The 19,080-nt window shown below is 36.0% G+C and overlaps 3 protein-coding genes and 1 pseudogene across 4 annotated transcripts; 3 read left to right on the top strand and 1 right to left on the bottom strand.

The window, feature by feature from the left end:
- The first annotated feature begins 13 nt into the window (after positions 1 to 13).
- Positions 14 to 4,801, top strand: LOC113287066 (2-methoxy-6-polyprenyl-1,4-benzoquinol methylase, mitochondrial-like). The gene is made up of 9 exons (XM_026535728.1): positions 14 to 263; positions 845 to 940; positions 1,575 to 1,701; positions 1,805 to 1,866; positions 2,210 to 2,368; positions 2,474 to 2,618; positions 2,931 to 3,002; positions 3,911 to 4,019; positions 4,389 to 4,801. The coding sequence occupies exons 2-9, from the start codon at positions 847 to 849 to the stop codon at positions 4,488 to 4,490; spliced, it is 870 nt and encodes a 289-aa protein (XP_026391513.1). The 5' UTR covers positions 14 to 263; positions 845 to 846; the 3' UTR covers positions 4,491 to 4,801.
- Positions 4,802 to 6,283: 1,482 nt separating this feature from the next.
- LOC113287065 (mechanosensitive ion channel protein 6-like) lies at positions 6,284 to 9,639 on the top strand. 2 transcript variants are annotated; one of them, XM_026535726.1, is made up of 3 exons: positions 6,284 to 8,020; positions 8,369 to 8,492; positions 9,136 to 9,639. In XM_026535726.1, exons 1-3 carry the CDS (start codon positions 6,855 to 6,857, stop codon positions 9,268 to 9,270), a joined length of 1,425 nt encoding a protein of 474 aa, XP_026391511.1. In that variant the 5' UTR covers positions 6,284 to 6,854; the 3' UTR covers positions 9,271 to 9,639. The 2 variants fall into 2 exon arrangements, with proteins under 2 accessions (XP_026391511.1, XP_026391512.1); XM_026535727.1 differs by having other exon boundaries at positions 8,369 to 8,466; positions 9,136 to 9,233.
- A 3,092-nt stretch (positions 9,640 to 12,731) lies between these two features.
- On the top strand, positions 12,732 to 17,627 carry LOC113287063 (annotated as a pseudogene).
- Positions 17,628 to 17,733: 106 nt separating this feature from the next.
- Positions 17,734 to 18,684, bottom strand: LOC113287064. The gene is made up of 2 exons (XM_026535725.1): positions 18,079 to 18,684; positions 17,734 to 17,975 (listed from the first exon to the last, which is right to left on the bottom strand). Exons 1-2 carry the CDS (start codon positions 18,364 to 18,366, stop codon positions 17,853 to 17,855), a joined length of 411 nt encoding a protein of 136 aa, XP_026391510.1. The 5' UTR covers positions 18,367 to 18,684; the 3' UTR covers positions 17,734 to 17,852.
- Between the last annotated feature and the right edge of the window lie 396 nt (positions 18,685 to 19,080).

Genomic DNA, 19,080 nt, shown 5'->3' with positions numbered 1-19,080 from the left:
CAATTTAGCAAGGCTAATAAGAGATCCCAAGGCAAGAAGACAAGACCACACTCACAACGCGATTTGTTTCGGTTCTGGTTTGAGAAAGCCAATTCTAGTTTGGCTGATTTTGGTTTACTGTATTAGGGGTTCCACTTCAAATTCTTCCCCGAATTTGGTTATTCATATCTCAGTTCACCTGATTTGGGTACAGTGCAGCTGATTTGTATTCACAAATTCGGGGTTTCTGAAGATCAAACTCTCCGTCTAAACTTCAAATATAGGTAACTTCAATTTGTTTTCCATATATATTCTGTTGGGTTGTCTTCTCATGGAAATTACTTGTCTCAATCAGTAATTGACATTTTTGCTAGTTCTTTTTTGTTGCCATGGAATCTGGATTGCGGAATATGCAGGACTGTGTCTTTTGATTTTATCACTTGTACCTTTAACCTTATCCAATGGTTACGAATTTACAATGAATTCTGATGTTTAGTTTCCAATACTTCAGAGTAGCGCAGTTTAAGTATTTGTATAAATACCTAACAGACAAATGTGTTAAATGAGCTAAAGGGATGTGAATATCATTTCCATTGACACACCCAAAATGGTTAACATACCATTTTACATTACCCACTGTGGATGCTCTTAGTTTGAGTTCACGTATTTTGGTAATGAATAGTTTGATGGCATTAATTTGTCTATTTTCTCCCAAAATTTTCTTTTGAACATTCTGCGCCTTTGTTTTTTGTTTTTTTTTTGTATTTTTAGTGCATGAGAAGGGCCTACAGCTAGTGTTCTCTTGATTCACAACACAAATGTGTACTGTTTTCTTACAGTTTTAAGGTGTGTTTGTTTTTGACAGAAATGGCATTGAGAACATGTTCTAAAAACTTGGGAAGTAAGCTCTCGTGCATGCTAACTCGAACTTCGCTTCTCCATTCTCATGCTACCAGCTTTGGTGAGTCTTAAAGTTCTATTTTAAATTCCATGATAAGTACCTTATTTGGTTCAGCTAAAATTTCAACTTCTGCATGTGCTTCTGCTGAAGCTTGCGAAAACTCATACATGTGTCATATATTGTTCAATTCCAGTTTCAGTTAGAATTTGTAGATTAGTGGATCACTGTTAACAGAGCTTATCATCTAGTAAACAAGATTCTGAAGGCAAAGGAAGAGCCCGTTGCTCAAAAACGTGAGGCGTGATTAATATTTTCTTTCCAATAAATGTTTCACTCTAGAAACTTAAGTTCCCTGCGATTAGTCTTTATACAGCTCATAGATATTTCACTACTGTCATAATTTTTGTTACAATACTTGGGAACCGGGAAACTAGGTAATGCTGGTATTAGATAATCATATGCTTGAACTTTGAATCCACTGTGAATTAAGTTCAGTTGTTCAGCTATCTCGAGATTATTATGATCGAGAGCAATCTTTTCAAGTAAGGCAAAACAGACCGTTGGGCCTGGTGAGCTTAATCTATTTGTAGTTTTCCATGGACATGCTAGATAAGATGTCTGGAAGATTGTGCTGATGTTGTGACATTTAGTTAAGCTTTAGATATGGTTGGTACCTAAGATTACATCTTTGCAGGATTTAAGCAAGTACCAGAAGACGAAAAAAGCAAATTGGTTGGTAATGTATTCAGTAGTGTTGCTTCAAGCTACGATCTCATGAACGATTTGATGAGTGGTGGATTACATAGATTGTGGAAAGACAGGTTTGTTTTTCAATAGAGTTGTACACTAAACAGTTTTGGTATCAATCTTACCAACAGTCCCCATTCATCTCTTGATTTTTATTTCTCAAATCTCCTTTGTCAGGTTGGTTTCCAAGCTTCATCCAATTCCTGGAATGAAGTATCTTGATGTCGCTGGTGGGACAGGTTGGCTTACTCTGAGCACTAATATCACAATTTTTGCTTTGAGCTAGGGTATTAAAATACTAGATAAATGGTGGATAAGGTTGGGAGATTTGTAAGAACAAAACTCTGCGTGCCTCCTGCGGCATTAAAATAATAAAAGAAAACATTTGCTTTAGATGAATACGATGAGAATTAGTTGATTCATTTCGAAGCTTTACCTCGATGTGTAATGTTTCAAGAAAAGAAAAAAAAAGTCGTTAGTATAATATATAATCATCATTCTAGTTATTTTATACTTAATTTGGACTAGTCATTTCTTTGTTTTGTGGGATCTTACATTCTATATATTTTTGTAATTTTTCAGGGGATGTTGCTTTCAGGATTTTTGACTCCATTAATAGTGTCAGTCGTAGAACCACACAAGGTGCCCTCGAGGGTAACCTAGATGACGAAACTCAGATTAATGTATGCGACATCAACCCGAATATGCTAAGTGTTGGTAAAAAGCGTGCTGCCGAGAGAGGTGAAGAACACGAATGACTTTGTCATTTTTGCAGTTGTCCTAATTTTTCATCATCTAGCAGTATGCTCTTTACTTACAATTGTAGCTGTCTTGTGATATCTGTAGGCCTTGGAGACAATCGTTCCCTTGTGTGGGTAGAGGGTGATGCAGAAGCCTTGAAATTTGGAGATAGTACGATGGATGGTTATACAATTGCCTTTGGAATTAGAAATGTTACACACATAGAGAAAGCCCTTTCTGAAGCTTACAGGTAGGCGTGAGACCTAATTCATTTGCAACCTGATCTGAGTTATTGTAGTATGGCAGTTAGTGTCGCAGTTAATCCTACACAGTCACAGGTTAAGGAGGGGACAAAAACTCCCTCTTTGAGAAGAATGCCAGGTTCAGTTGCTTGGGAATTGGTCCTGGGTTTTGATAAATTGAATATCACCATTGAATATTTGAATTTCCTTTTTGGTTATCTTGTGAAAACCCAGTTTTGTTTTTTAAGAAGACTGCTCATCTTCTTTATCCTTTAGTGTGTTATACTAATACTGGTGGATTTTGCTTTACTGTTTTTCAGGGTACTGAAACCAGGAGGTAGATTTCTATGTCTTGAGTTGAGTCACGTGGACGTCCCCATCTTTAAAAACTTGTAAGTGTCCGACTTACCTGTAAATTAAACACAGTATAAAATATGATAACTAGATGTATTATACCTTTTTGATAGTGTACTCAAGCGAGAGAAAGATTCCATGAATATGCTATGTAAAACCTCTGACAACGCTATTCTTTAGCTAATAGTGGAAAAGTCACACTAAGCTTTTACTTGAATATAGCGTTAGTAAGTGCTTATCTTAAAAACTTAAGGGCATATTTCCGTTTATGTTTCCACTTTTGGGAGGGGAAAGATCTGATTCTAGACTTCTAGTAAACAAAAGAAAACACAAGTAGAGTGCTTATAAATTACAGCATTATGAAGGATAAGGCTTTCTGCTTTCCTCAAAGAAAGAACGGAAGGCAGCATGACAAACACACAGAGACAAAAGGGAACAAAATTAAACCCACAAAACTGCCCACTTGAATCCAAAATCCCTTTCCTGTTTCCAGTTAAAATTACTGAGTCTGTAGAATACACTTGAACGATATCCATATTTGGTAGTCAGTTACCAGTATTAGATGGTCGATTTGATAGGCGAAACAATTTAATTTGTGTTATTTCATTTTTCTTGTTTGAAAAGATTCTATCATTTCTTTTGGACCATATGCATCAACTAATGGCGAAAATGAAGCAGCTCCAGATCAGATTTCTTTGTGATAACTTCTTCTTCTTTCCCCTTTCCCGTATTGTTGTACCCTGAACCTTTGTTACTCAGCACCCAAAAAGAGCTGCAAACTTTTGATAAAGTAATCCCACCAGTCATAAGATGATTGACATATTCACGATCATTGGTGCACAAGACACACCTGTTAATAATAACCTGACCCCTCTCTGCTGAAGATTATTGGTCGTTGCTAAGCCATTAGTTTTTTATTTGTCATTGCTTTTTTTTGCCAACGCAGGTACGACTATTACTCATTCTCAGTCATTCCGGCCGTAGGAGAGTTAGTTGCTGGTGACCGAGAATCTTACCAGTACTTAATTGAGAGTATCCGCAAGTTTCCTCGCCAGGTGAATACACAATTTCTATTTAATATAAGCAGTCATAAACATCTACTTCAATTTTTTCATGTGTTCCCAACGATATGCAGTTATTAAGACATAGTGTTGGACATGTTAGTGACACTACGAATAAATGCACATCTGTTACACAAATTATGGTTTAGTAATATAGAAATTGTTCACTGATAGCGGGATATTTGATTCTGAAACTTTGATTAGATCATTTGCCTTCGTTAATGATAGAGGGAATGGCTTAGTCAAAGCCTCATCAGAGAGTACAAACTAATAATAGAATGAGCAGTGGATTTGTTTCTCTTGGATCATAAATAATTTTCCGACGTATCCAACTGTGTCCGTTTGAATTTTTGTTGAGTGCAGGAAATGTTTGCAAGAATGATCGCAGATGCTGGCTTTCAAAAGGTTGAATATGAAAATCTTGTTGGGGGAGTTGTTGCCATCCATTCCGGTTTTAAGTTTTAGGTAGAAATAGTGCTTGGAAATACAAGCATTTATATAAAAGTGAATTGCAAATAAAAAGTGCAGGTAGGTGGTCTGGATGTTTGATTAGGCAGAAGAAATTCAAATCAAACGTAATGTCATTAACTTCTCTGTAATATGATGACAATTTCCATATGTTTTCTAGGAAGTGTTAAAAGTTACATTTTGCTCATAATGCAGTTCAGATTCTAGTAAAAAAAATGCAAAATGTACTGACAGAATCTGGGACGTTAAAGCATTTTTACTGCATTTTTTGTTGTTTTCCTGTGAATAAAATATTTGTTTCAAGATTCGCTTGATCGGTCCATTCCTCTTTCTCTTCTTCATTATTTATGGTCCATTGTCTGGAAACCGAGTAATTCAAGAACCTGTAAATCAAAATGTAAGAAGCAGCAGAATTTGCATTCCCTTGGTGTTGAGGGGAAACCTTTAAAAGATTCGCTTAATAAATTAAGAGAATAATGAGATAGTCAGTAAACCTCGTACTTCCATCTATCAAAGTCTAGACAAACATTGATGTACATGTCATGCTGGATAGACACATAGTCCATAAATAAATAAATAAAACAAAAAAAAAAGACACATGGTCAATAAGCCTTGCACTGTTATTGTCAGTATACATGCTGTAAATATTTGCCAATCATTAGCACGAACAGAATAACAAAACGCATAAAGAAAACCAAGTATAAGGACGATAAACATGCATGTTGCACAACAATATAGCATCATAATACTCACAGTCAGCAATTGAAACTTGAATCCTAATGCTCCTCCGCCAAAGGATTCGTATTCACCAAAAACGGGCGAACTAAAGCTGCAATAGCAACCGCGCAATCCATAACTAAAGAGTACTTCAACTTAGTAGAATTCTTGCATCTTACATAACCAATAAATAATAATAAATAAAACAAGAAACGCGCGCGATTAAACCAAGAGTGGGTATTGATTGATAGAATCCTAACAATGGCATGATAGGACTCAAAGCAATCTTTAAAACTGGGAATGGAGAGTAGATTTAGACGGCTTGAGAATGGGTTGATGTATACAAATACTAGAATACATGTATCTCTGTAGCTGGAATTTTTGGAGTATTTTCTGAATTACTAGTATTCTCACATGATAATGTTGATACAGATTGTACTACTCTTTGATGTAGTTGTTGCTGAAGATGTGAAAGGGCTTTGTAGGGTTTTAGGTGAAAGAAATTGGAGTTTATGTTTCTGGCCGGTGATTAACAGGGTTTTAGGGAAAGAGCAAGAAGCCCTGAGAGGTGACGTGAGATTGACATGTACGTACGTTGCTGGTAATGACAACATATGTTTGGGTTTCCTAAAGGTGGTTTTGCTGTTGACGGATCGCAGCAAGCTGAACGCAAGAAGCAGAAGCCATAACGCTTGCTTTTCTGCTCACTTTGCTGCCCTAATTTTGTACCTGGAAAGAAAACTTCGATCATCAGAAAATAAAAACCCTTGAGGAGATTACTACTGCAGCACTAGGAAAGATGACATTTTAGGAAGATATAATAGCGACAAGCTTCGTAGAGGGGCCAAAAAAGACTTATATTTATCTGATCAAAAAAAAAAAGACTTATATTTATGTGGTGTTAATTTGGATACCAGTAGTTTTTCGATCGACATAAAAGAAAAAAGTTAGTATGACTCCATATAAACAAAATCTATCATTTGGACAAACAAACATTATCAACTTGCATTTCTATAATATCTTTGTTTTAATGGACTCACTAAAACAGTCATTAAAAAAATCTCCAGGTAAAAACAAGCATTCTTCTCCACTAGAGAAACAGCAACCCATATACTTGAGAAAGATAACAGGGAACTGGTAAAGAACAGCAACAATACTCAGAGAGATTGAGAGATGATCCATCATTAAAACTGATTGATCAGTTCTTAAATCTACAGAGAGCTTCTGGTGAAGTTTCATTAGATATGGATTTGGAGATGGATGAACTTGTTAATGAGCATAAAAACAACTCAAGTTTACCACCACTACCACCAAAAAGTAATTTTCCTGCATTAATCAAAACAGCTCCACAAATCATTCCTCCGCAGCCTGTTAGAAGAAGAAGTAGTAAAGGAATGTCTATTGATCATGAAAATTACCAACAGCAATCAATAAAATTTACAGCCACCACAGCAAATTAGAAATCAGAATAGTGAGTCTCCTCAATTTGGAGGAGGAGGAGGAGGTACAGATGAATTTGTAAGACGTGCTTCAAATGATTCTTTTAAGAGGACTTCAAATGATTCATTTAAGAGGAACTCAAATGATTCATCTAAGAAGAACTCAACTACTTTTTTGAGGTCTAAGACAGTGAAATCAAGATTAATGGATCCACCAGCGGATATAATGAAATCAGGGAGAGTAACAGCAAAATCAGTGCAACTAAGATCTGGGTTTATAGCAGGAGGCCGTAAATCGTCAGCAAATGATGAAGATAGTGATGAAGATTCTTTTGCTGAAAAATATGAAGATATACCAGATGAGTACAAGAAATCCTCAAAGTCTTTTACTACTTTGGTTATTTTCCAGTGGGTTGTTCTAATATTAATATTGAGTGCATTTGTGTGTTCACTTACTATTCAACCACTTAGGAAGATGACACCATGGGCACTTCATTTATGGAAATGGGAGTTAATACTACTTGTTTTGATCTGTGGGAGATTACTTTCTGGTTGGGGAATCAGAATCGTTGTTTTCTTTGTTGAGAGAAATTTCATTTTGAGGAAAAGGGTTTTGTATTTTGTTTATGGGTTAAGAAAAGCAGTTCAGAATTGTCTATGGTTAGGCATGGTTTTAATAGCCTGGAGTTACTTGTTAGATAAAAAAGTTGCTAAAGAAGTAATTAAGGATAGAACCCGAATACCGTTTTACGTAACCAAGTGTTTGATCCTTTTGTTAGTGGGTACATTGTTATGGCTGGTGAAGACTCTTATCGTTAAGGTTTTGGCTTCATCTTTTCATGTAACCACTTACTTTGATCGGATTCAAGATTCTTTGTTTACCCAGTATGTGATTGAGACATTATCCGGTCCGCCGGTGATTGAGATTCATCGGAACCAGGAAGAAGAGGAACAAGTCAAGGTTGAAGTTGAGAATCTTCAGATGGCAGGGTGTACTATGCCAGCTGATCTTAGGGAAACAGCTTTGCGGACGACACCAATAATTATGAAGAAGAGTGGGAGGATAATTCAAAATACTAGTCCTAACGTTAAAAGTGGTAAACCTGCTTCAGGCCAAAATACTACGAGTAAGAAATTAGAGGAGGGTATTACCATTGATGAATTGCACAAACTGAATCAGAAAAATATATCAGCTTGGAAAATGAAGAGGTTGATGAATATAATTCGTCATGGTGTAATAACTACAGTCGATGAGCACATAGATGGGGACTCGTGTAATGAAGGCGAGTCAGCAACGACAATCAGAAGCGAATCGGAAGCCAAGTCTGCAGCAACTAAGATATTCAACAATGTGGCTAAGCCCTATTCCAAGTGAGTGATCTTTTACGAGTTCATTCTTTACCTAAGCATAGTGGATCACTACACTTTTAAAAAAAAAAAGATGGTGTAGAACATGAGGCTAGTATATATGCACCAGTCACATATGAAATGTCATGCTTTTATATACTGTACGTTTTGGCTAATGGTTTGATTAGTGTGCAAAAGAGCTTTTCTTTTTGTTTGTTTTATTGGTAAAGAATTTGACGTTTCTTTTTATTTATGTGTGATTGGTAAAGATGCTACTACACATAAATTTTGAATTCAAGTCACTGATATTATTACCTAATGACTTCTTATTGTTTTGTTTTTATTTGATTTCTTATTATTCTTTAATAATAGATTTATCCACCTCGAGAATATAATGCGTTTCATGAAGGACGAGGAAGCCGAAAAGACTATGAGTCAATTTGAAGGAGCAATTGAAACAGATAAAATCAGTAAGAAATCGATGAAAAATTGGGTGGTAACATTCCTTTTCTCTTTGTTCCTCAATTATTATTACTTAACTAGTGGATGTATACAACAACTATTTCATTGTTTTTATTTTTATTTTAACTTTTAAACTAAACTCATTACGAGAATCTTCATAAAAGAAAAATAAAAACAAAATGAGATTTAAGGTATAAACCTCATGAAAAAGAAAAACAAAAAAAAAATATTCTTTGTGAACCGTGGTTTTGGAGTTGTCTAAAACAATTAGATGGGATGGGGCCTAATCCACCCTATAATAGTCCCTATGCTTGCTTATGAAGGGCTGGCCTCATTTCATGTGAGTGAGACTATTTTTATGTGGTTCAAAAATCACATTTCACTAAGATTTACTCATAAAGAAAAGAAAATATAAATATTGTTGCAACGAAAAGGAAAAGATATATCACGCAAAACGTTTTATTCAAAATTTGGTACAAGGGTTTTTTAATAGAATTTCTTTTGAACTTACATTGGTTTTCTTAAAACCACGCATAATAGGCTGAAAACTGTCGTACAAAGACCTCTTCATATAATATTAAATTTTTAGATTCTCTTAATCTTTTATCCAAAAAAAAATTGTTTTTCATTAACGTGTTTCACAAAAAAAAAATGTTTATCAAAATATTATTTTTCAGGTTAATGCTTTCAGAGAGAGAAGAGCCCTTGCCTTGACTTTGGACGACACAAAAACCGCCGTAAAAACACTCCAAACTATGGTGAATGTTGTCGTGGGCATCCTTATAGTGATCATCGGGCTTCTCATACCTTAGATAGCAACCACTAAGTTCCTTGTCCTTATCAGTTCTCAACTTCTTTTGGTGGCATTCATGTTTGACAATACCTGCAAGATGGTATTTGAAGCTATCATCTTCTTATTCGTGATGCACCCTTTCGATGTTGGTGATAGGTGTGAAGTTGAAGATGTTCAAGTTAGAATATTGATTTGGTGAATATCTTCCACAGAACTTATGGAGATATTAGAGTCTTATTTATACTAAACTTGTTACAGAATTTGTTACAGAATATTTCAAAATACTGTTAAAAATAGGTGAATAGTTGGAAATGTAAGAGAAAGGAACAAACACAATGAACAGAATTATTTAAAATGGTGAATGGATATATCAGGTGTACAACTGTGAGCTCACCTACAGATAAAGCACACAACCATTAACTTTAAGTGGTGAATCCTGATGTTTCTTAATGCTCGCCATGAGATACTCATGTATATGAACTGGCCAGCAAGTTCTTTTCATCCTATCCAAAGACTCAAAATAGTGTGCAAACTGGTTCTTGCTAATCATACTTCCGTTTGCCTGGGTAAAAAAGACCGTCATACACAAGTACATAGTAAACAACACCACTAGGTCTTCAGCATTTCTTTCAATCTCCATTTTCGACTTTGGTTTTAGCTTCATGATACGTACGATTTCCTCTTCCACATCTTTTTTTCCCATCTCAGTTCGTTTCTTAAGAGTCAATCTGTTTATCAGCGAACCGTATTTATTTTCATCTGCAGTTTTTACATCTTCCCCTTTTTCAACTTCCATTGGCACCATCTTAATCCCATAAAATAGAAACAAATCCTCAGGTTCACTCTTTACTTCCACTTGCTTGTTCTTCTTGGTAGTATCAAACATGAAATAATGTCCCCCTGAGTCACAAATTTCATGGCGGTACTGTCTCACAATTTTCAGAATTGAGTTTGGGTTCTTAGTCTATATATCATCTCTCTTTTTACTTGTATGTTTCTCATCTTTCCGGTCTGCTTTTTTGTGGACAAAGATATCTACAACAGGCCAGAATGGTCCTTGTTTTTGCTTCTCTAGTTGATAATTGGTGAACCATACTTTTTCTCCTCTTTTTGTTTCATCTTCCTCAAGGTTTCTATTCACAAAGTCACTGAAGGCATGGAAACTTGACCTATATGGTTTGTTGGTATCTACGAAAATGAACCAAGAAGAATAATATATTCATTATACTCATAAAAGTACAAATCATATCACTGTACGCATAAATAGGACCATATCATACAGGTGTATAGCTGTGTACACTCCTACAGAAAACTAACTAAAGCAACATTTGTTCCCACACAACATGCCATAAATCAATGTGCGTGTACAAATATTTACACTCATACAGAAATCTATCAAAAGCATCTTTAAAACACACACAATAGGCAAAATAAAGGTGAAATAGCATGCTGGTGCAAAGATGTGTACACCGGCACCAAAAACGATGGGATAATATGTTGAGAACATACACATTAGTCCATATGAATATGAAATAGCATGTTGGTGCAAAGATATGTACACCAGTAAACACAAGTTACGGCACAACAGGTTGACAACACACACAACAGGCTATATGAAGGTGAAATAGCATGCTGGTGCAAAGGTGTGTACAACGGTAAACACAAGTGACGGCACAACACACACATTAGGCCATATGAATTTGAAATAACATGCTGGTGTACAAACCATTACACTGCTACAGAAACATCTTAAAAATAGACAGAACATGACATGAATCACTGCAACAACATTGTGGTGTACTAGTATGTACACACCAGCAACAATTCCAATAAAAATTGCTAAAAAACAGATAGAACTGGAAATGAATCACTGCAACAACATGGCGGTGTACAGATCTATACACACCAACAACAATTCCCATAAAATTGCTCAAAAACAAGATAGAACTAGACATGAATCACTGCAACAACATGGCGGTGTACAGATCTATACACATGTACAAGAAATTGAATAAAAATTTCTCAAAAATAGACAGAACTAGACTTGAATTGTTACCTTTTTTTTTTGAGATAACAGATGTTGAAGGCTTTGAAGACTTTGGAGGTTTTGGAGGATTTGAAGGCTTTGATTTCTTCTTAGCTGGTGATGTTTTTGAAGTTTCTGGTACTGAAATTGATGTTGAATCTTCTAATGATCTCTTCAATCTCGTTTTTTGTCCTGTTGATTTCCGAATCTCTTCTGCAGCAACTGATGGAGTTGGGGATGAAATTGGTGTTGAATCTTTTAATGCTGACTTTGATCTCGTTCGTTCTTGGTGATGTTGATTTTTGAATTTCTTCTACCGCAACTGATGGAATTTCTTCTTCAGTTGATGTTGAATCTTCCACTGTTGGTGGTGCGTTTTTCTTTGAAACTACTTTTTTTCCTTTCAACATGATGTTACTGATTGTTCAACCATCTAGTTGTTTTGATTAGTAAGATGTTAGAGTTTTTGATTGAAAGTTTCTGTGAATTGAAAATTTTCTAGGGTTCAAAATGTTGAGGTATGAGTTGTTTTGATTTTTTTCTTCTGCTATTCAGTCTTCAAAAGAAAAAGAAGGAATAAATGATTTGTCCGTTACGCCGTTTAATTCAGTTTTTTTTTCCAAGCTACGTGTCACAACTACGTTTATGGTGTCAGTTACAAAATTGTATCCATTCGCTGCACGTGTGCTTTATTAAAAACGTGCGAAGGATAGCAGCGTCTTTACACATTTTTTAGACTAATCTGTTCCTAGTTGGATCGGAGTGGACTAATCTGTTCTTTTTTGTGCGGTTTTGGACTGAACTGTTTTTTCCCCTATACATATCCGGTATATATACATTGGCAAAACTGATTCACGAACTGGAAGTAATACAGGTACCCGACACACGTACTTACCTAGTTGAATATTTTCAAATGCATTAAAATTATTTCTATGAGGTAATTGGCATTTGAATAACTCTCTAAAACATCTCTAAGACATATTTGATCACATTATAACCTAAGGTTGTGACTCAAAATTAAAGTCTAAAGTGTTTAATATAAATGGGTAAGCTTATGGTTCGTCCGGCTAGTTTTGGGCTTTTGGCTAACCAAATCCCTAGAATCACATTCCCCACGGAAATTAGTTCTCCAGCAATTCCTCCGTATGGAGTCCCCCCTCCCTCCCCAAATTTGCTTGGAAACTTAACAAGAGATTTATGGACCTAATTTTTTTTTTTGTTTTTAAACTCTAAACCTCATATAATACGATTTTCAAATTCTTAAGGTAATGCAAAACAATATATGAAATTTAAAACAAGATAATTTTACGGATCCTAAGAATTTTAATTGAGTTACCAAACTTTATATGAATCTCGTGATAATTTAAATTCCTCGGAATCATGAATTCTGCGGACAAACCCACATTAAAGTTTCTGAAGTTGGCAGGTCCGGAGGAATTAATCTGGCGTGTGACTATAAGAGTGCAGCATTATGACCACTTACGGCTTTGAGTCCAATCTGACCTCCGGCTTTCTCCAAGTCAGTTGAGGCAGACCTGAGCTTCTCGGTGAGCTCGGAATAGCTTGCTCCTCTTTGAATCCGACGACCATTTCCGCTAAAAAGTTGCCGACGGATGACCTCACACCGTGATTGTTTTCGGTTCTGGTTTGAGAAAACCAATTAGTTCGGCTGATTTTCGTTTCCAGCGTTAGGGGGTTCCACTTTAAATTCTTCCCCAATTTCGTTCTTCAAAACTCAGTTCACCTGATTCGGATTCACAAATTTGGGGTTTCTAAAGAGCAAACTCTCCGTCAAAACTTCAGATAGGTAATTTCAACCTTGATTCAATCACTCACTTGTACCTTTAAGCTTTAACCTTCTCCAATGGTTACGAATTGTTACAATGAATTCGCAACTTTAGTTTCCAATAGTACAGTCTAAGTGTTTGTATAAATACCTAACAGACAAATGAGTTAAATTAGCCACTTGAGATCCTTCAGAGGGATGTGCAATATATCGGCTCAGGCATTGCATAAGGAAACACTTTTAGTTCCTATAATGTGTGAAGAGGCTAAGTGCAATATTTTCCAAAAGCATGGTAAAAAGTGCAATATTTGAGTTCGGGTATTTTGATGATGAATACTTCGATTGACATTAATTTGTCTATTTTCTCCCACAATTTTCTTTGGAAAATTAGCTCCTTTGGTTTTTTTTTTCTTTTGTATTTTTCGTGCATGCATGCGCCTAAGGCTAGTTTTCTCTTAATTCATCAACACAAATGTATAATGTTTTAACGCAGTTCTAAAGCGTGTTGGTTTTTGACAGAAATGGCATTGAGAACATGCTCTAAAAACTTGGGAAGTAAACTCTCGGGCTTGCTAACTCGAACTTCGCTTCTCCATTCTCATGCTACCAGCTTTGGTGGGTCTTGAATTTCTCTTTTAAAATTCCATGATTAGTATCTTATTTGGTTCGGCTAAAATTTGAACTTTTGCATGTGCTTCTGCTGAAGCTAGCGGAAACTTACATATGTCATCTATTGTTGAATGTCCAGTTTCAGTTAGAATTTTTAGACTACTGGATCACTGTTAACAGAGCTTATTATCTAGTAAACAAGATTCTGAAAACAAAAGAAGGGCCTATTGCTCAAAAACGTGAGGCGCGATTAATATTTGCTCTCCAATAAATGTTTCACTCTAGAAACTTAAGTTCCCTGCATTTAGTCTTTATACAGCTCAAAGATATTTCAGCTACTGTCATAGTTTTTGTTAAAATACTTGGGATACAGGAAACTAGGTAATGCGGGTATTACATAATCATATGCTTGAACTTTGAATCGACTGAGAATTAAGTTCAGTTGTTCAGCTATCTCGAGATTATTACGATCGGGACTCGGGAGCAATCTTTTCAAGTAAGCCAAAACAGACCGTTGGGCATAGTGACCTAGTCTATATGTAGTTTGCCGTGGACATGCTAGATAAGATGTCTGGAAGATTATGCTGATGTTGTGACATATAGTTAAGCTTTAGATTTGGTTGGTCTTTGCAGGATTTAAGCAAGTACCAGAAGACGAAAAAAGCAAATTGGTTGGTAATGTATTCAGTAGTGTTGCTTCAAGCTATGATCTCATGAACGATTTGATGAGTGCTGGTTTACATAGATTGTGGAAAGACAGGTTTGTTTTTCAATAGAGTTGTACATTAAACAGTTTTGGTATCAATCTTACCAACAGTCCCCATTCATCTCCTGATTTTTATTTCTCAAATCTACTTTGTCAGGTTGGTTTCCAAGCTTCATCCGATTCCTAGAATGAAGTATCTTAATGTCGCTGGTGGGACAGATTAGCTTACTTTGAGCATCATTGTTATTTGTAACAAATTTTTCATTATCCTAGGCTATTCAAATACTAATAAGGTCTCGAGGATCTGTTATTATAAGACTCTGCAGCGCATTAAAAAAAAAAATTCTTAGTAAACATTTGTGTTAGATGAATAGAATGACAATTAGTGGATTGTGAAGCTTTACCTCAAATTGTTATGTTACAAGAAGAAAATAGAAGTCATTAATATTATTATAAAATCAGTATACACATCTTTTTTATATCTTTTGCATGGATTAATCATTTATATGCATGATCTTACATTCTATATATTTTTTGTAAATTTTCAGGGGATGTTGCTTTCAGGATTTATGACTCCATTAATAGCGTCAGTCGTAGAATCACGCATGGTACTCTTGATGCCGATACTCTGATTAATGTATGCGACATCAACCCTAATATGTTAAGTGTTGGTAAAAAGCGTGCTGCCGAGAGAGGTGAAGAACACGAATGACTTTGTCATTTTTGCAGTTGTCCTAATTTTTCATCATATAGCAGTATGCTCTTTACTTACTTACAATTGTAGTTCTTTTAATATCTGTAGGCCTTGGAGACAATCGTTCCCTTATGTGGGTAGAGGTGATGCAGAAGCCTTGAAATTTGGAGATGGTACGATGGATGGTTATACAATTGCCTTTGGAATTAGAAATGTTACACACATAGAGAAAGCCCTTTCGGAAGCTTACAGGTAGGCGTGAGACCTAATTCATTTGCAACCTGATCTAAGTTTGTAGTATATAATCTGATTTCTTTCTTGTTGTGTTCTGTTACCTGTTTGGGGGGGCGAATTCGTAGTTCTTATGGCTGTCAGTGTTGCAGTTAATCCTGCACTGTCACAGGTTAATGAGGGGACAAAAACTCCCTCTTTGAGAAGAATACCATGTTTCATCCATTAATCAGTAGCCTTGGTGGTTAAAACACCACAGTTTCTTGGGAATTGGTCCTGGGTTTTGATAAATCGAATATCACCATTGAATATTTGAATTTCATTTTTGGTTATCTTGTGAAACTTCAGTTTTTGTTTTTTAAGAAGAGTACTGCTCATCTTCTTTGTCCTTTAGTGTTGTACTAATACTGGTGAATTTTGCTTTATTGTTTTTCAGGGTACTGAAACCAGGAGGTAGATTTCTATGTCTTGAGTTGAGTCACGTGGATGTCCCCATCTTTAAAAACTTGTAAGTGTCGGATTACCTGTAAATTAAACACAGTATAAAATATGATAACTCATAACTAGATGTATACCTTTTTGATAGTGTATTCAAGTGAAGAGAAAGTGTTCCATGAATATGCTATGTAAAACCTCTGACAAAGCTATCCTTTAGCTAAAATATAGCGGAAAAGTCACTTACACTAAGCTTACTTAAAAATAGCGTTAGTAAGTGTATATCTTAATAACTTTAGGGCATATTTCCGTGTACGTTTCTTCAATTTTATACTGGATTAGTCTCCCTTTTTTTCACTTTTGGGAGGGGAAAGATCTGATTCTACACTTCTAGTAAGCAAAAGAAAACACAGGTAGAGTGCTTACAAGTTACAGCCCATTATGAAAGGATAAGGTTTTCTTCAAAGAATGAAGGGAAGGCAGCATGACAAACACACACAGACACTAAAGTAAACCCCACAAAACTACCAACTGAAATCCAAAATTCCTTTCCAGTTTCCAGTTAAAATTACTGAGTCTGTAGAATATGCTTGAACGATATCCATATTTAGCAGCCAGTTACCAGTACTAGATGGTCGATTTGATTGACGAAACAATTTAATTTGTGTTATTTTTCTTGTTTGAAAAGATCCTATCATTTCTTTTGGACCATATGCATCAACGAGTGATGAAAAGAAAGCAGCTCCGAAATCAGATTTCTTTGTGATAACTTCTTCTTCTTTCCACTTTCCCGTATTGTTGTACCCTGAACCTTTGTTACTCAGCACCCAAAAAGAGCTGCAAACTTTTGATAAAGTAATCCCACCAGTCATAAGATGATTCACATATTCACGATCATTGGTGCACAAGATGCACCTGTTAATAATATCCTGACCCCTCTCTGCTGAAGATTATCGGTCGTTGTTAAGCCATTTGTTTTTTATTTGTCGTCACTTTTTTTTTGCCAACGCAGGTACGACTATTACTCATTCTCAGTAATTCCGGCCGTAAGAGAGTTAGTTGCTGGTGACGGAGAATCTTACCAGTACTTAATTGAGAGCATCCGCAAGTTTCCTCGCCAGGTGAATACACAGTTTCTATCTAATATAAGCAGTCATAAACATCTATTTCAATTTGTTTCATGTGTTCCCCACGATATACAGATGTTAAGACATGGTGTTCGCCATGTTAGTAGCACTACGAGTAAATGCACACCTGTTACACAAGTTTTGGGTTAGTTATATAGAAATTGTTCAATGATAGCGGGAAATTTGATTCCGAAACTTCAGTTAGATTGTTTGCCTTCGATAATAATAGATGGAAGTGTAAATGGACTGTTTATACTGAATTAAATTTGGTGAATAAATAAAGAGGGAATGGCTTGGTCAAAGCCTCATCAGAGAGTGCAAATTAATAACAGAACGAGTAGTGGATTTGTTTCTCTTGGATCATAAATAATTTTCTGACGCGTGTCCCTTGGAATTTTTGTTGAGCGCAGGAAATGTTTGCAAGAATGATTGCAGATGCTGGGTTTCAAAAGGTTGAATACGAAAATCTTGTTGGGGGAGTTGTTGCCATCCATTCCGGTTTTAAATTTTAGGTAGGAATAGTGCTTGGAAATACAACCATTTACATAAAAGTGAATTGTAATTAAAAGGTGCAGGTAGGTCGTCTGGATGTTTTGATTTGGAAGAAGAAATTCAAATCAAACGTAATGTCATTAACTTCTCTGTAATATGATGATCAAGTGTTAAAAGTTACATTTAGCTGATAAATGCTGTTCAGATTCTAGTAAAAAAAACGAAAAAATGTACCGACAGAATCTGGGACGTTAAAGCTTTTTTACTGCATTTGTTGTTGGTGTTCTGTGAATACAAATATTTGTTTCAAACTTGATTTGCTGGATTGACCATACTTCAATACTAGAGTAGTAGAACTCAGTTTCAAAAATCAAACTGGTGGAAAAAAAAATTGGTGTTGAAAATCATAAGATAAGATTTACCAGTGGATTTGTAGTTCCACATCTAACCTCCATTTTTTTTCTTCTTATTTCATGGCAAGAGGTTTACAAGACATTAACAATGCGGAACTAGACCATTAAGGGTTGAAATTAGAGCAAAACCCAGGAAAGGCAAGTAAATGCTGGATAGTGTAGAAGATGCCCCTGAAGACCTAATCATTTCTGAAAGAATTGCAGCCTGCAAAAAAGATAAGAAAGCACATAATTAGTAACTGCAGTGGAGATTACATGCTAAATTTTGTGTTCTAATGAAGAAAGGACATATAAGTTGAGTAGCATACCATGGCTGTGGTAGCACCGACACCATAGATCAAGCAAGTTTTTTTCACCCATGATTTACCTTTGAAGATCCCATAGAAATTGGCAATACAGAGAGGCCACACTAGGAGGTGCTCAAACAAGATGAAAAAAACTGCAAAATGAGGTATCTTAAAACTCAAAGGGGCGTCGCCATTTTCATTATTAGCATACCATGTGAGTATATAACCTATATCAATCAGTGGAGTCATAATCACCATGAACAGAAAGTGAATCAACAGTAACCCATTAATGCATTTTTGAACACCCATCTGCCTGTCTCTGGAAAATCCTCTATTTCTGTTTCCTTTCCCTTGGATGTAGTTGGATGTAGAAGAAGAAGACTTGTGACTGAATCTCAGGCCAGACCTATCAAGTTGCACTAGTTTGACCTGAGTTTCATTTTCCACACCTTTTATAATATTATATTGATATTAAATCAAATGGAGACTCTCATCTTTCCTTGTGGGTCAAACTTTGACTACCATTCCTCCACCACCTCCACCATTCCAAGGAACATTCAATTTTGATCATGGTAATCACTCAACTAAGAAATTGTATTTCTTTGGAGCACTCTGCATAAAACCCACTCATTATAAGTATTCGGAAACGGGTTCATGGAGACTCTGTGGACATGTTGAGCTTGATTTAAACCCTTCAGCTGTAGTGCTGTTTTCTTTGAATTGGATTGACAATACAACGGAAGCCACTACTTTATTTTACTTCAATAATGCTCAACAAGTACTACAACAAACGCCATGGCTCAGAGTACTTTGGAGAGTGCATGGGTCACATGTATATCGTTTTACGTGACAAGGTTAGGGCTGCACATGGGTCGGTTTTGGTCTCACTCATCACCCAACCCACTGATGGCAGGTAACAGAAGTTGTCACCCGCAACCGACCCAACATCACAATGGGTCGGTTTTCACCCGACCCACACTACGGCGGGTTTGGTCGGGTGGGTGATGGGTTACCCACCATAAA

Source organism: Papaver somniferum, chromosome 6 (genome assembly GCF_003573695.1).
Source record: "Papaver somniferum cultivar HN1 chromosome 6, ASM357369v1, whole genome shotgun sequence".
NCBI classification, from domain to species: domain Eukaryota; kingdom Viridiplantae; phylum Streptophyta; class Magnoliopsida; order Ranunculales; family Papaveraceae; genus Papaver; species Papaver somniferum.
This window is presented reverse-complemented; position numbering and strand designations above follow the sequence as displayed.

What these genes read in the sequence shown, in the direction of transcription:
- LOC113287066 (XM_026535728.1), top strand. Translation starts at nt 847, where the DNA reads ATGGCATTGAGAACATGTTCTAAAAACTTGGGAAGTAAGCTCTCGTGC. An exon ending in TGATGTCGCTGGTGGGACAG is followed by an intron (nt 1,867 to 2,209) that starts GTTGGCTTACTC and finishes GTAATTTTTCAG; the next exon opens with GGGATGTTGCTTTCAGGATT. An exon ending in AAAGCGTGCTGCCGAGAGAG is followed by an intron (nt 2,369 to 2,473) that starts GTGAAGAACACG and finishes TGATATCTGTAG; the next exon opens with GCCTTGGAGACAATCGTTCC.
- LOC113287065 (XM_026535726.1), top strand. Translation starts at nt 6,855, where the DNA reads ATGGATCCACCAGCGGATATAATGAAATCAGGGAGAGTAACAGCAAAA. An exon ending in GTGGCTAAGCCCTATTCCAA is followed by an intron (nt 8,021 to 8,368) that starts GTGAGTGATCTT and finishes CTTTAATAATAG; the next exon opens with ATTTATCCACCTCGAGAATA. An exon ending in AATCGATGAAAAATTGGGTG is followed by an intron (nt 8,493 to 9,135) that starts GTAACATTCCTT and finishes ATTATTTTTCAG; the next exon opens with GTTAATGCTTTCAGAGAGAG.
- LOC113287064 (XM_026535725.1), bottom strand. Translation starts at nt 18,366, where the DNA reads ATGGGTGTTCAAAAATGCATTAATGGGTTACTGTTGATTCACTTTCTG. An exon ending in TCGGTGCTACCACAGCCATG is followed by an intron (nt 17,976 to 18,078) that starts GTATGCTACTCA and finishes TCTTTTTTGCAG; the next exon opens with GCTGCAATTCTTTCAGAAAT.